This window comes from Brassica oleracea, chromosome C2, assembly GCF_000695525.1.
Source record: "Brassica oleracea var. oleracea cultivar TO1000 chromosome C2, BOL, whole genome shotgun sequence".
NCBI classification, from domain to species: Eukaryota; Viridiplantae; Streptophyta; class Magnoliopsida; order Brassicales; family Brassicaceae; genus Brassica; species Brassica oleracea.
This window is the reverse complement of record NC_027749.1, coordinates 19,506,615-19,519,538: the sequence shown is the minus strand read 5'-3', so window position 1 is coordinate 19,519,538 and position 12,924 is coordinate 19,506,615. Positions and strand designations below refer to the sequence as shown.

Genomic DNA, 12,924 nt, shown 5'->3' with positions numbered 1-12,924 from the left:
GCGGTTGATTAGTAACTGTTAGATGAATATTTTAAGTTAATATGACTGGAAAAAAATAGTATGTAAAGTCAATGAAGAATAGGTTTTCTTCATTCGAGCCAATGAAAATAGAACTATTTTATAATTTACATAGAAAATAAATAAAATTATAAGATTATTTTGGACAGACAGAATCTTTTTGAGATTAAAAACACTGAACGGTCAAGGTTTTAATGGTTAGCTTAATACAGACATAAAAAGTAGAATCATCTGAACAGCTTCTGTCTCTTCTTTACCTTTGTGTTCCTCTCTCTTCTCTCTCTCTCTCTCCCGATCTATCATCTGAAAAGCTTCTGTCGCAAGAAAGATGTCACGCAGCTGCTCGCAGTGTGGAAACAACGGCCACAACTCTCGCACATGTCCGACGGAAGCACCCCCCGCCGCCGCCGGAGGAGCGAAAGGAATCATGCTTTTCGGCGTCCGAGTCACGGAGGTTTCACCGTCCTCTTTCAGAAAAAGCGTCAGTATGAACAACCTATCTCAGTACGATCACAAGGCTCATGACTCAGACCCCGTCGATGACGGTGGTTACGCCTCAGACGACGTCGTTCACGCCTCAGTCAGAAACCGCGAGCGCAAGCGAGGTTCCGTTTAACTTAACCGTCTCTTCCGTTTATGAACAAAGATCTCATGTATGTTTCTTGATTCTTGATTTTAGGGACTCCATGGACGGAGGAGGAACATAGACTGTTCCTCACAGGGCTACATACAGTAGGGAAAGGAGATTGGAGAGGAATCTCGAGAAACTTCGTTAAGACACGAACACCGACACAAGTCGCGAGCCATGCTCAAAAGTACTTCCTCCGCCGTACAAACCAGAATCGCCGCCGTCGCAGATCCAGTCTCTTCGACATCACTCCCGACATACCTCTAGGATCTGTTGACGCGTCTTCGTCAAAGCTAGTCTGTCCGATCCCTCCGTCTCGTAAAATGGCTGACTTGAATCTCGACAAGGCGGCGCCGGAGATGTTTCCGTTGTCGATGAATCGTCCTTCATCTTCAAACGAACAGAAGGCACGTGGCTCACGTGCCTCGGTCTTTGAGACGATGTCGAATAGTGGGGATAGTATAATGGGAGTAGCTTGATGGAGAAGAAATTGTTTTTAAGAAAGAAAAGAATCGTTTGATTATATTATTAAGATTAAGATCTGATTATGATATAATGTGAGATTGGAGATGATTACTTTAGGCTAATTAGATACAAACTTTATCAGACTCAGGTAAGTTTTAATTATTGTGTACATGTTTTTTATTGCCATTTTGGGGAAGGAAGAAGGAAACGACTTGTCGTTTTTGTTGTTGTACTATATATGTTTGATGTGGTAAAACAGCAGGTAGTCTTTATGTGTTGTTTTGGTCATGAAGACTCTTTCATCGAAGTGTACTTTGGGACAGACTACTACTTCAAAGAAACTATTTGAGAGCATGGTTCGGACTTCTAATTATTTTTTAAAAAATAATACAGATATGTTTTCTGATCTCTGAATTAGAAAACATAAATTTAAAATTATTTTAAATGTCAATAGTTTCTTAAATTTACGGTCGACCCTGCGTAGAAAACATTTGTTTTAGCTTCAAATTTTATATGGCTTGTGTAAAATCATTTGACCCCTAATCATCTAAAACAATATCTACACACATATATAAATATATATATATATATATATATATATATATATATATAAATGACTCTTAAACCATAATTCTTTTTAATACTATAAATTCATTTGGCCCTGCGTTTTAGTTTTTGATGCTTATAATAGATATATAGAATTTAATTATTGTTTCTTGAAAAGCTTAAATCGTTTAAGAATTTAATTATTATTATTATTTCAAAAAAGCTTAAATAGTTTGTTTTATCATAAGTAATAAAAGGAGGATATCCTCCTCAACTAGGTTGTCCACGTAGCCAATTTTAATCAACCAATTAGATATACTGTTTTTGCCATGTCATTGTGTGTTGCCTTTGTTGGGCTTACCGTGATTTTAAAAAAAAAAACAATGTTTGATATGAATGGGCCTCAAGCCCAACACATCATGCAAAAGACACGGCGCCGACCACACCATTTCGACCCTCTCTTTCGCATTTCTTCAACCTTAATACCCGAGACGATTCTTCATCCTTATTTTGTACTTTAGTGCATTCATAGCAAGTGTTTGCTTTTGTTGATATTACAATAAACTATAATTTTGTTGTTGATGCATTTCTAAGATCTCATCTCTAGCATTTCTGATTAATTTCTTTTATTATGATGATAACAGGAGACTGTCATTCAGGGTTTCATCCCAGCTGGGAGGATAGACACTTATTTGCCACACATGAGAGCTGGTGGCATTTACAGACTCAACAGCTTTTTCGGATCTAACAACAAGACTTTGTATCGTGTTGCGGATCCAAGTTTCACCATCACATTCTCATCGACTTCTGTCCTCTCTGATCTAGAGGACAGTTCGGCATGTTTCCCTGAGGATCGTTTCCGGTTCCATGGATATGAGGAGTTCGATGCTGCCTGCGACTTGCGAGGGGATCTTTATGGTAAGGTCTCACTGGTATATAGGATAATGTTACTCTAATTCGATCAGATATATTCAGCCTTCTTTGTCTAGGATAGTGTTAAGATCCATACTTACGTTTTTGGTTACATTGTGTGTTTATGATATATAAAGCATTGAGTTTGCTTTTTATTTTGCAGATTATGTTGGCCATATCAAGCTTGTGAATGGGCAGGTTCTCAGTGACACTCTCGTGCTAGATGATGCCGAAATAGCTTCTTCGCGCCGAGTTCTGCTTCATGTTCAAACACATGAGTAAGCTAATATGTATTATTTTCATATTCCTGAGTTGTCTCTCTATTCACACATGTTTTTGTATGTTGTAGCGATCTAGTGATGAAGTTGTACCTATGGGACAGGGCTGCCTCCGATTTCAGTGAGAGATTCAAAGCATCTGGAGGAACTGCACATGTTATTTTAGTCACTACCTTGAACCCAAAGCGACTTGGAGGTCTGTATTAGCAATTTTTCTTATTTTTTAGAATTACATAGGATGGTCAGGGAATATTATCTGGTTAGGTTGGCTTTGAGGAATAGAACTGTATTTGGTAGAAGTTGAGCGTATTGGCTATGAGTAACCGATAGGCTCTGTTATGGAAAATTTTACATCACATTTTACGTTATAACTTTCATCTGTCTTATAACAATGGATTTGTTACAGGTGCTCTAGCTCTCTCCTCCATGACGCCATCACGTGTGTTTTTGGACACTGATGTCCAAGCAACCCGAGATTATCTCACTTGGTAATCTTTCTTTTATTTAAAATTGTTAGTCGTTATTCCATCATTGTTTTTGATGTTTGTACGTTGGCCTCAGGATGAACACGAATCTAGATGTTGCTAACAGAGTTGACGCAGACATTGTCACTAAGACTGAGACAATGACCATAGGCGAGCTATTTTCCTATATGAAGCAGGAAGATGCGAAGGTTGTTCAGTACCAATTGGTGACACATCTAATATGATTATCTTGATTCCTTATTTAATCGTTTACCATTTTGCAGGTTGCTTGGTTTGAGTGCATAGCAACCATTGGAGATGTTGCGCACGGCTCATCATGGTATTACATAGGCTGTGGTGGGTGCCACACTAAGGCAACCAAAGGGCCTACTAGCCTTATGTGTAAGAAATGTGGGAAAACCGAAATTGTTGGTGTTGCACAGTAAGTGACTCAGATCTACTTAAACTCATACTTCAATGCACTATTCTTACTCTGCTTATGACACAGGTACTTGGCGAAGATCTCCGTGTATGATAATGATGATCAAGCGTCTTTTGTGCTCCTTGGTGGTGCTGGATATGAGTTATCTGGTAAGAAAGCTTCTGAATTGGTTGAGGATTATTTCGAGGTAATTACAAACCCGTGTGCTTTTGTTATTTAGAACTGTATTTTCCAAGATAATTAGGGGTATATAGTGACAATTGATTACTTTGTGTAGGCCAATGAGGATGTAGGGGATGATCACTTGGTTCCGGTACCTCAAGCTCTTATCGATACCATAGGACAGACCCGCAAATTCGTTGTGAAGGTGTCAAATCACAATTTAACTGGCCAGACCCAAGCTTTGACTGTGACAAAGGTGCTCACTCCAGAAGTTCCAGAAGTTGAAGCCAATTTCGAAGGAAATGTGGCTGTACCAGACGCACAAGAAACTTTGGACAAGGAAGTTGCTGGTGATGGTCCTTCCACATTCTTTGGGAGTGTGAAGAGGGCTGCTGGTCAGGCTGACGCAGAGGATCCCAAGCGAGCAAGAAGTGGCTAGGATATGTTACATGTTGGTTTTTATGGTTACTAAAACTCACGCTTTGGTTTTTTTTTAGTCTCAGACTTTGTTTTTGCACCATTAAACTATCCTTCTTACATATATGTTGTCTCTACTTAGTGTTTTTACTTCAAGTTTGATGTTTGAACATTTTAGTTTTGTTGGATTTGAGGCTTTCACGAATTTGGTTGTTTTAAGAAAAAATGTGTTCGATAGTATCTACGGTTTTGATTTTAGGCAAACATGTAACATCATACAAAATTATAAGATTTTGGTTAAATAATAGTAGTTATGGAATAATAAGGATACACACCATTAACTCTAAGATTGATTATACAATCTACTAACCGGCTAATCAAACATAAGAAATCGAACAGAATATTCAATCACGATATATTCAATCACCAACCAAACATTCTTTATGATCGCATTAAGTAAAATAGAAAACATAATATTATGTTTCCATAAACGAACGTGATTGCCGAACGTTTTTGCACCGAATTGATATGATTAAAAATACTTCCAAGCGTAAGAGTTAATCACATCCATATTCCATCTTCCTCATAGAGACAAGTCCTCTTTCACACGATCGAACCACTACTACACGTACCATTGGAGAATGGAAAACCAACCTCCTACCACCCCTGTGGAAACTGGAGGTAAACAATCTTTTCTCACTATCAAAGTATTTCTTATTACTCAGTTTTGTTGGTGAATCTCTTTAGTAATCTTCACAATCATTCAAGATTGACTTCTCACAAAATTATCACTCTCTAATGCACAATCGTTCCAAATATGCTCACCTCTTAAATATGTTCCAAAAGAGAGCCCTGTATTCAAATTGATTATATATGATCATCATTCTTTGTTATGACTTGCATGATGATAGAAATTATATTACAAACGGATGATCATTGTCCTTTCTTCATCCCTTCTTCGTTTGTCTTTTTCATTCTTTACTTACACAACTTAAGTTGATATTTATTATTTGATTAAACACAATAACGTGGACCTATAGATTGGTCATAATTGGAGCACCGATCATCGACCTATTAATTTTTAGTTACATATATATTTTTGAATAATTTTCTTCACTATCTATACTCTATTAAACTTTATAAAATCACACACTATGAATAAAATATTTAATAACCGTCTATAAATATTTTTACTTGATTAAAATATAACAATACGGATTTCCGTGTTTTAAAAAAAAAACTTTAAGGATTATTAATACATTTTTATAGAATAAACATAACACTTTCCATTACTATAGGTTAGCTCTTTTACAACACCAGTTTGTTGCTTTTTACAATCTCTTAGATAATTTTCTTCATATGTGACTTTTCCGTTAAACACATGTTTATGTTTTGATAAACATTAGAAAATACTCTTTTTTCATGTGCTACGACCACCACGTAAGCCATTTATTAACTTTAACATATACATATATATATGTATTTTCCAATCCACCATATTTGATTTAAACTACTCACTATTTACTTAATTGATTCTGAACAACAAAATTTGTTCACATTCAGGGACAACTATTAGAAGGTCGGCTCACCGGAAACATTCAGCCAAATGACCCAAAAAATTTAACCGAGGGAGATATATATGAATTTTCAGGATTTTCTGTCATACATAATTCACGACATCGAAAAATCACCCAACTGCCGTATTACATTCAGATCGACCAAGAGACAATAACATTGAAAGTTACAGACATCGGTCCAATATTTCCAGTTCACAATTTCTCTCCTCAAAATTACAAAAATCTATTGCGCTTAGCCACTGCACCCACCTACTTACCAGGTAAGTAAGTCAGCCCACTATCAATTAAACAAACATGGATGTTTCTTCTAACTCAAAATCAATGTGCAGATGTCGTCGGGCAGATACTCATAATACAAAAAAGAAATCCGTACCACCCAGGACTCAATATTGATACCACGATTGGTCTACGGCTAAAAAGGTAATTCTAACACAATAGGTAAAACAAAATCATAATTCTCTTCATACATACACTTTTATCTCAGGTCGACAATGGTTAAACTCATACTGTGCGACAAGCAAGCAGCAGATTTCAGCATCCTACAAAGCAAGAAGAATAGGAAATTTAAAGTTGTCATCATCACAAGCATAATTCCTAAACTTTTCTAAGGTAAATAATTTTTTTACCACATCAAAAAATAATACAGATCTAGATTTTTTTTTATCAGTAGAACAATAATATCCAATATTTTTCAGGCAAACTACTACTCAGTTCATCACCAGCAACAAATTTCTACTTCAACAAATCAATTGATTACATAAAATATTTCAAAGGGCGAATAAGAGATCATGCAAAACCATGCAGCAAAGAGTGACTTTAATTCATGCATCATTCGGATTATTATTCTTTTTTCCACACAACTTGATACCTAGATTTATTTACATTTTAAACAATTTTATCATTGTTTTTTTAATCTCTACTTCTATATAAAATCTAAAACTCAACTTCTGTCTTTCAATCTTTGTTAAGCAATTTAAATATATAGAGATTAAATTAAACTACATAATCCGCGCGTACCAAAGGATCTAGTTTGTCTAATATGAAGGTTAAATGCATCCAATATGCTTTTGTATCTTTGTTGGTAGACTTTTCCAGATTTTTTCCGTCTTTTCGGCATGTGTGAGTTGATTTAACGTCACATTCATGAACTGAACACAGCTATTATACTATTAGTACAATACGTGATTCATTTTATTATTTTGTTGACGTCATTTTATTTTTTGATTTATTAATTTACATGGCCTATGTTAAAGTCCTTGTTCAAAAACGCAGCCGTCTAAACCGTTGTTCGGAGGTTAACCGCGGCGAATATGCCCAAATCGGTATAACTAGACGTTGATCCGCGTTGACCCGCGTAAGTCGCATAATTCCCGCGTTGACTGCCTAATTTCCGCGTAAACCGCCTAAGTTTTCTTCTTTTTTCGTCCGTGTAAAGTTAAAACACGATTGATTATTTTTTACTCATTACTGACAGATTTTGTGTAATTATTTATTACTAAATAATTATAATTGGCTATCGAACCCAAAACAAACACATAATTACTCTATTTAGGGTTTTTTCGTATCAAACACACCATAATCTAAATGTTCAACGAATTAAAAAGAGGCCGTTTAAAATTATATATAAAAAATTATATAGTTATGTCTAAGAACATGTTTAAAATTAGCTAATTATATTATAATATATTAAATTGTATTTAAATCTAGATCTTGCGTAATTTCTGAGTACTCCCCGATTTTTTGGTAATTCGCTAGGTCCGAGGTTGCCGCCCGACTAGTGTCTAGCGTAGTTCCGAACAGGGGTTAAAGTACTGTAAATATAAATTGATTCTGATAACCATATAAATTAGATCATGATATAGATCTCCTGGAGTTGAGAAAATAAAAAATCTCCTGGTCAAAATCAGTAGTATACTCTGTTCGGAAGTACGTTACGCGTAACGCGTGTTGCCAATACATTCCCAATCAATGATTCAGAGATTATAATTTTATTACGTTGGTGGAATAAAGTTTATGATGATCTAGTGGTTCTAGAATACGTTATCCATGTTAGGTGCAGAGATCACACAACATTTAGGTCACAGTTCTGTATTTATTAAGTCAAGGGTGAAAGAGTTTCGCTATTATCTTGGGCGAAAAAGAGTTTCGCTATTGTCTTCTCCAAAAGGGTTTCACGATTACAGACATTTAGACATGGCAGCATTCAATTTGTGCTTATCAAAACTCAGTTTTAAGTTTTAACCCTCATTTTTAATGGTTTATGCATTAATATGAAAGATTTAAACTGTATAATACCATTTTTAACTTTGAAGTTACAGTCTATTTGTTTTTCCCGATTTTATAAACTGATTTGGACAAAAACCCCACAGCTATGAACCGCTGAACCGTGTAATTGGACACTGTGGCCGCGTTTTAGAACAGTGGCAGAGGTAGTATAAAGTTTGAATCTCTTATAATATAAGTTCAATATTATTTAGTCTCCCAAATATGAAATAGCTGTAAAACAATTGTATTAGGTTGATAGAGCCCAAAACTGTATATAGTAGTTCTATCGATAGAAAAGATAAGGAATGATCTCAGTCTCTCAGGCATCTTAGTAAAGTAATAATGGGCAATCTAGAGCATGATTAATGAGAGGTTCTTAGGGTGGGGTTATACTGTTACACTCTACTAGCTATGAATGCAAGAAACTTTCTAGCATGCAAATCTACTTACTAGGCACTCTCTAAACCTCTCCAAACTTGGAATAGGTTACCTCCTCATGATGCAATACAAGGCCCATCTTTTCCTTGGAAGTTTATATGCTTCTGAGATCAAACAAATCATCCACAGCAAACTAGCGTGTCTTGACCAACCGAAAAATCACATCCACTCTGGTGCTAGCTCGTTCCTCTAGACTTGGTTCGGCTACATTCAATTTTCTCACTCTCTGCTTAGTGCTTACATACTGATATTCTAATGACTTTTTCATCCCACTCGTTTCTACATTAGATTGATCTTGCAACACCTGTGTGTGTTTTTTATTTCAACTCAATGCTAACATGTTTCTGCTGTTATTGTAAGTTGAACATGTTATCCCGGTAAGGGGGAAAAAGATAAATAATATAGTTAAAAGGTTTTGCATTGCAAAGAAAAAGGTTTGAGAAATAGATTTGGTTTTGTGGAAACTAATTTGAAATTATTCGTAACTTTACGAACTTATTTATCATAAATGTTTTTTTAACTAATTTGCTGCATTAAAATAAATGTAACCAATACGGTTTTTAAGACAATATAGAGTTTTACAAGTTTGATAGAAGATCATAAAGAGAGTACAAAACTTTGCAAGATTAAGAGAGCCTAATATGAAATTAAGCTAGAGATATCATAAATGTTATGACGAGTATTAAAATAATCCGTTATTATACATAATATGGTTTTGTCTATACCGTGTGCATGATGATCTTAAAAAGTTCAACAAATTGGCCGTTGTTGGACAATGTTGAAGTCCACACACAAATAGAAAATCCAGGGATATATAGGAATCCTATAAACGAAAACGGTCATTTTACATAACCAATGGAGCTTGTGCACAAATTATTTTTACTAATATATGGTTTATGATAATATATTATCTAAAGTGAACATGTAAATGCCATTTCTGGTTACTTCGACCAGAAGCTTTTGAGTGACACTATTGAAAGTTAACAAGAACAAAGTGAAGACCAGGAGAAACAGCGAGAAGAGAAATCAAAAGTAAAAGAGATAGAGTAAAAAATGATTTTTTCCCTTAGTTCATTCAGATGTGTGTAGCATACACTATTTAAAGACTCAACAAGGAGTATACAAACAAGAATAATAGAATAAATTATGTTGAGCTGGCCGAGAGATAATGACAGTTCATAAACGGTAACTAGGCCACCACTCCCTTAAGTAGAACATGTGACTCTTCTATTTAAATCTCCTTCTTGCCTCAGATTTCTCCATTGACTTCTGATGACAAGTTTGAACACTTACTACTCAAGTCTGGACAGACTTACTTCTCAAGTCTGGACAGACTTACTTCTCAAGTCTTGTGCTTACTTCTCAAGTCTTGTATACTCTTTCTTCAAGTCTTGTATATTCTTTCTCAAGTCTTGTACTAGTTCAAACTCGCCCATATGCTTCTCTTCTTTATTCTCCTTTCATGTCTTCATGTCTTTATGTCAATAACTATGTGGCGCAGCGTACAAATGGGTGAACGGTCGATCTAAGAATTTAGGGTTCTTCGAGACCTGTTCTTGGATCGATCAAGAGTTTTTTTCGATAGCTTCTTGAAACCAATTTCCTATTTGATGAATTGAATCAAATCGAACAAGGGATAAAAGCAAAGCTCTTCTTATTAAAATCAAAACGTCCCCTAAAACAAGACGGCTAGAGTCCTTTATATAGTTATTCCCATCGACAAACCCTAAAGGAATAGGAAACTTACTAAAGCAATATAGAAATAAAACATCATTATCTTTAAAAGAAATAAAACATAAAACCAAATCCTAGAAATAATATGACTTGAATCTGTTTGATGTCGTTACGTTGGCGCCAAAGTTAGGGATGCCGCTGCATCAGGACTCCCCGAGTTAGAAGGATTCGACCCCGAATCAGAACCGGTACTGGCGGGAACAGAGCGAGATAGTTGCTTGACGTTGAAGACATCAGACGTGTTGGTACCCCGGAAGCTTCAATCGATAGGCATTATCATTACTGACCTCCAGAACTTCAAGAGAACCAAGTTTCTTTGCTTTCAGCTTATTATAAGCGTGTGCTGACATTCGATCCCTAGTGAAATACGCCCACACTAAATAACCGACGTCAAAGACAAGGTGCCTGCGATGAACATCTGCTGCAGTTTTGTTCATCGAATCATTCAAAGAAAATCTCTGCTCCCAAACTTTCAAAGAAGCATACTCGTTGTTTCAGCTACACTCTCCACGTCTGCACTAAGAAATTTAATTTTTCCATGTGTAGCGAACCTTGCTTGATTACAAATAAAGAGGTCACCCCACAACCAAGTGATGTTGTAGAACTGGCTGAGACGTTGAATACGCCTCCTAAGCTCCCAACCAACCGCCGTATTATATGAGAAGATGTGAATATAGAGATAATGATGTGAATTAGAGATAATGATATGTTGTACTTATCTAATACATAGTCCTCTCGTGATAAGGACTTAATCTCCTGTATATATACTCATGTACTTTCGTCAATACAACACACACTTTACAATCTATTTTATGGTATCAGAGCAGGTTCGATCTTAACCTAATTTTTTTTTCGATCTGCTCTACGAACCGACTTCCGCTTACATACTCGTGTTCACTTTAGAACATGGCTAATTCCTCTACTACTTCTTCTACCTCCCTTACCTCTACTACTGAAAATTCATCCTCGGATTTTTCTTTTTCTCTTCATCCCTCAGATAACCCTGGTGCACTTATCACACCAGTGGTTCTTAAAGGTGATAACTACTCAGAATGGGCAACTGAGTTTTGGAACTCACTCCAAGCAAAACAGAAAATAGGGTTTCTGAATGGTACCGTAGAGAAACCAACTTCAAACCCTGATCTTGCGCGATGGACTTCCATCAACTCTATGATCGTTGGATGGATGCGTACCTCCATTGATCCGCAGGTTCGCTCTACTGTCTCTCACGTCGCTGACGCGGCAAAGGTTTGGGATTCTCTGAAACATCGCTTCTCCGTCAAGAACAGCGTTCGGAAACATCTTCTAGAGGATGAAATTACAAACTGCAGACAGAATGTCCAGTCTGTCCTCGAATACTTCGGTCGTCTAACCAAACTCTGGGAAGAATTACAAAGTTTCAAGACAACAGTCTCATGTACGTGTGCAGCTGCGTCTGAGCTTGACAAAGAACGCGAAGACGCCAAGGTTCACAAGTTTCTCTTCGGTCTCGATGAATCACGTTTCAGTACTGTTCGTTCCCAGATCATATATGACGATCCACTACCTGATCTCAACATCGTCTATTCTCGAATCATTCGTGCTGAACAACACTTGAATACTATGCGTACTACTGAAATCAAGCAGGATGCGGTTGGATTCTCAGTCAAAACAGAGTCCCCACAATCTGTTACTTCTTCAGCTGCGGCTTCTATGTCCTCTCGCAACCGGGACGCTAATCGTTCTTGCACCCACTGCAAACGCAAGGGTCATGAGGCAGCAGAGTGTTTCCTACTACACGGTTATCCTGACTGGTTTCTTGAGCAGCAACAACAACGTCAATCTCAGGGACGAGGACGAGGTAGTCGAAACTCTACTTCAGGTGGTCGTGGTCGTGGACGTGTTATCTCCGCTTCTGCAACTACCAGCAATACTCCTACTTCTTCTCAAGATCAAATTGCGACGTTGATCAGCCTACTTCAGTCTCAAAACAATCAGTTCTCTACTGATCGGTTGTCTGGTAAGACTAATCTTACAGATGTTATATTAGATACTGGAGCCTCTCACTATATGACTGGTGATCTGTCTCTTCTCCACGATAGTATCGACATTGTCCCGTCGGCAGTTACATTCCCTGACGGCACAGCGTCTAGAGCCACTAAGATCGGCAGATTACGTTTAACTAAAGATTACTCTCTGATCAACGTTCTATACGTGCCGAATTTTAACTGCACATTGATATCTATATCAAAGCTTCTTAAACAGATGCGTTGCATCGCTATCTTTACTGATACACTTTGTGTTTTGTAGGACCATTTTACGAGGACCCTGATTGGAGCAGGTGAAGAGAGAGAGAGGGGGTTTACTATTTCAAAGGGGTCACAGTTGCTAGAGCTAATCAGTCTGGAAAAGAAAATATCTCCTACAGTTTTATGGCACCGACGACTTGGACATCCTTCATACAAGATGCTTTCTTCCTTACCTATGTTTTCTGATTTGCGTGTTGATTTAGAGACTCCTGCGTGTGAAATTTGTTTCAAAGCAAAACAAACACGTTCTATTTTTCGAGATATTTTTAATAAAGCTTCGGCACCTTTTG

The 12,924-nt window shown here is 36.9% G+C and overlaps 2 protein-coding genes across 2 annotated transcripts; both read left to right on the top strand.

The window, feature by feature from the left end:
- Positions 1–67: 67 nt before the first annotated feature.
- On the top strand, positions 68–1,411 carry LOC106325506 (transcription factor MYB1R1-like). Its single transcript, XM_013763552.1, has 2 exons — positions 68–623; positions 698–1,411. The coding sequence occupies exons 1-2, from the start codon at positions 347–349 to the stop codon at positions 1,123–1,125; spliced, it is 705 nt and encodes a 234-aa protein (XP_013619006.1). The 5' UTR covers positions 68–346; the 3' UTR covers positions 1,126–1,411.
- Positions 1,412–2,358: 947 nt separating this feature from the next.
- On the top strand, positions 2,359–4,354 carry LOC106323638. Its single transcript, XM_013761727.1, has 8 exons — positions 2,359–2,575; positions 2,733–2,847; positions 2,919–3,043; positions 3,254–3,335; positions 3,409–3,538; positions 3,596–3,753; positions 3,820–3,940; positions 4,031–4,354. The coding sequence occupies exons 1-8, from the start codon at positions 2,359–2,361 to the stop codon at positions 4,352–4,354; spliced, it is 1,272 nt and encodes a 423-aa protein (XP_013617181.1).
- Positions 4,355–12,924: the final 8,570 nt, after the last annotated feature.

Excerpts from the sequence above, each read along its gene's own strand:
- LOC106325506 (XM_013763552.1), top strand. The coding sequence starts at position 347 with ATGTCACGCAGCTGCTCGCAGTGTGGAAACAACGGCCACAACTCTCGC. Across the intron at positions 624-697 it reads AAACCGCGAGCGCAAGCGAG|GGACTCCATGGACGGAGGAG; the intron begins GTTCCGTTTAAC and ends TCTTGATTTTAG.
- LOC106323638 (XM_013761727.1), top strand. The coding sequence starts at position 2,359 with ATGAGAGCTGGTGGCATTTACAGACTCAACAGCTTTTTCGGATCTAAC. Across the intron at positions 3,044-3,253 it reads GAACCCAAAGCGACTTGGAG|GTGCTCTAGCTCTCTCCTCC; the intron begins GTCTGTATTAGC and ends GATTTGTTACAG. Across the intron at positions 3,754-3,819 it reads GAAATTGTTGGTGTTGCACA|GTACTTGGCGAAGATCTCCG; the intron begins GTAAGTGACTCA and ends CTTATGACACAG.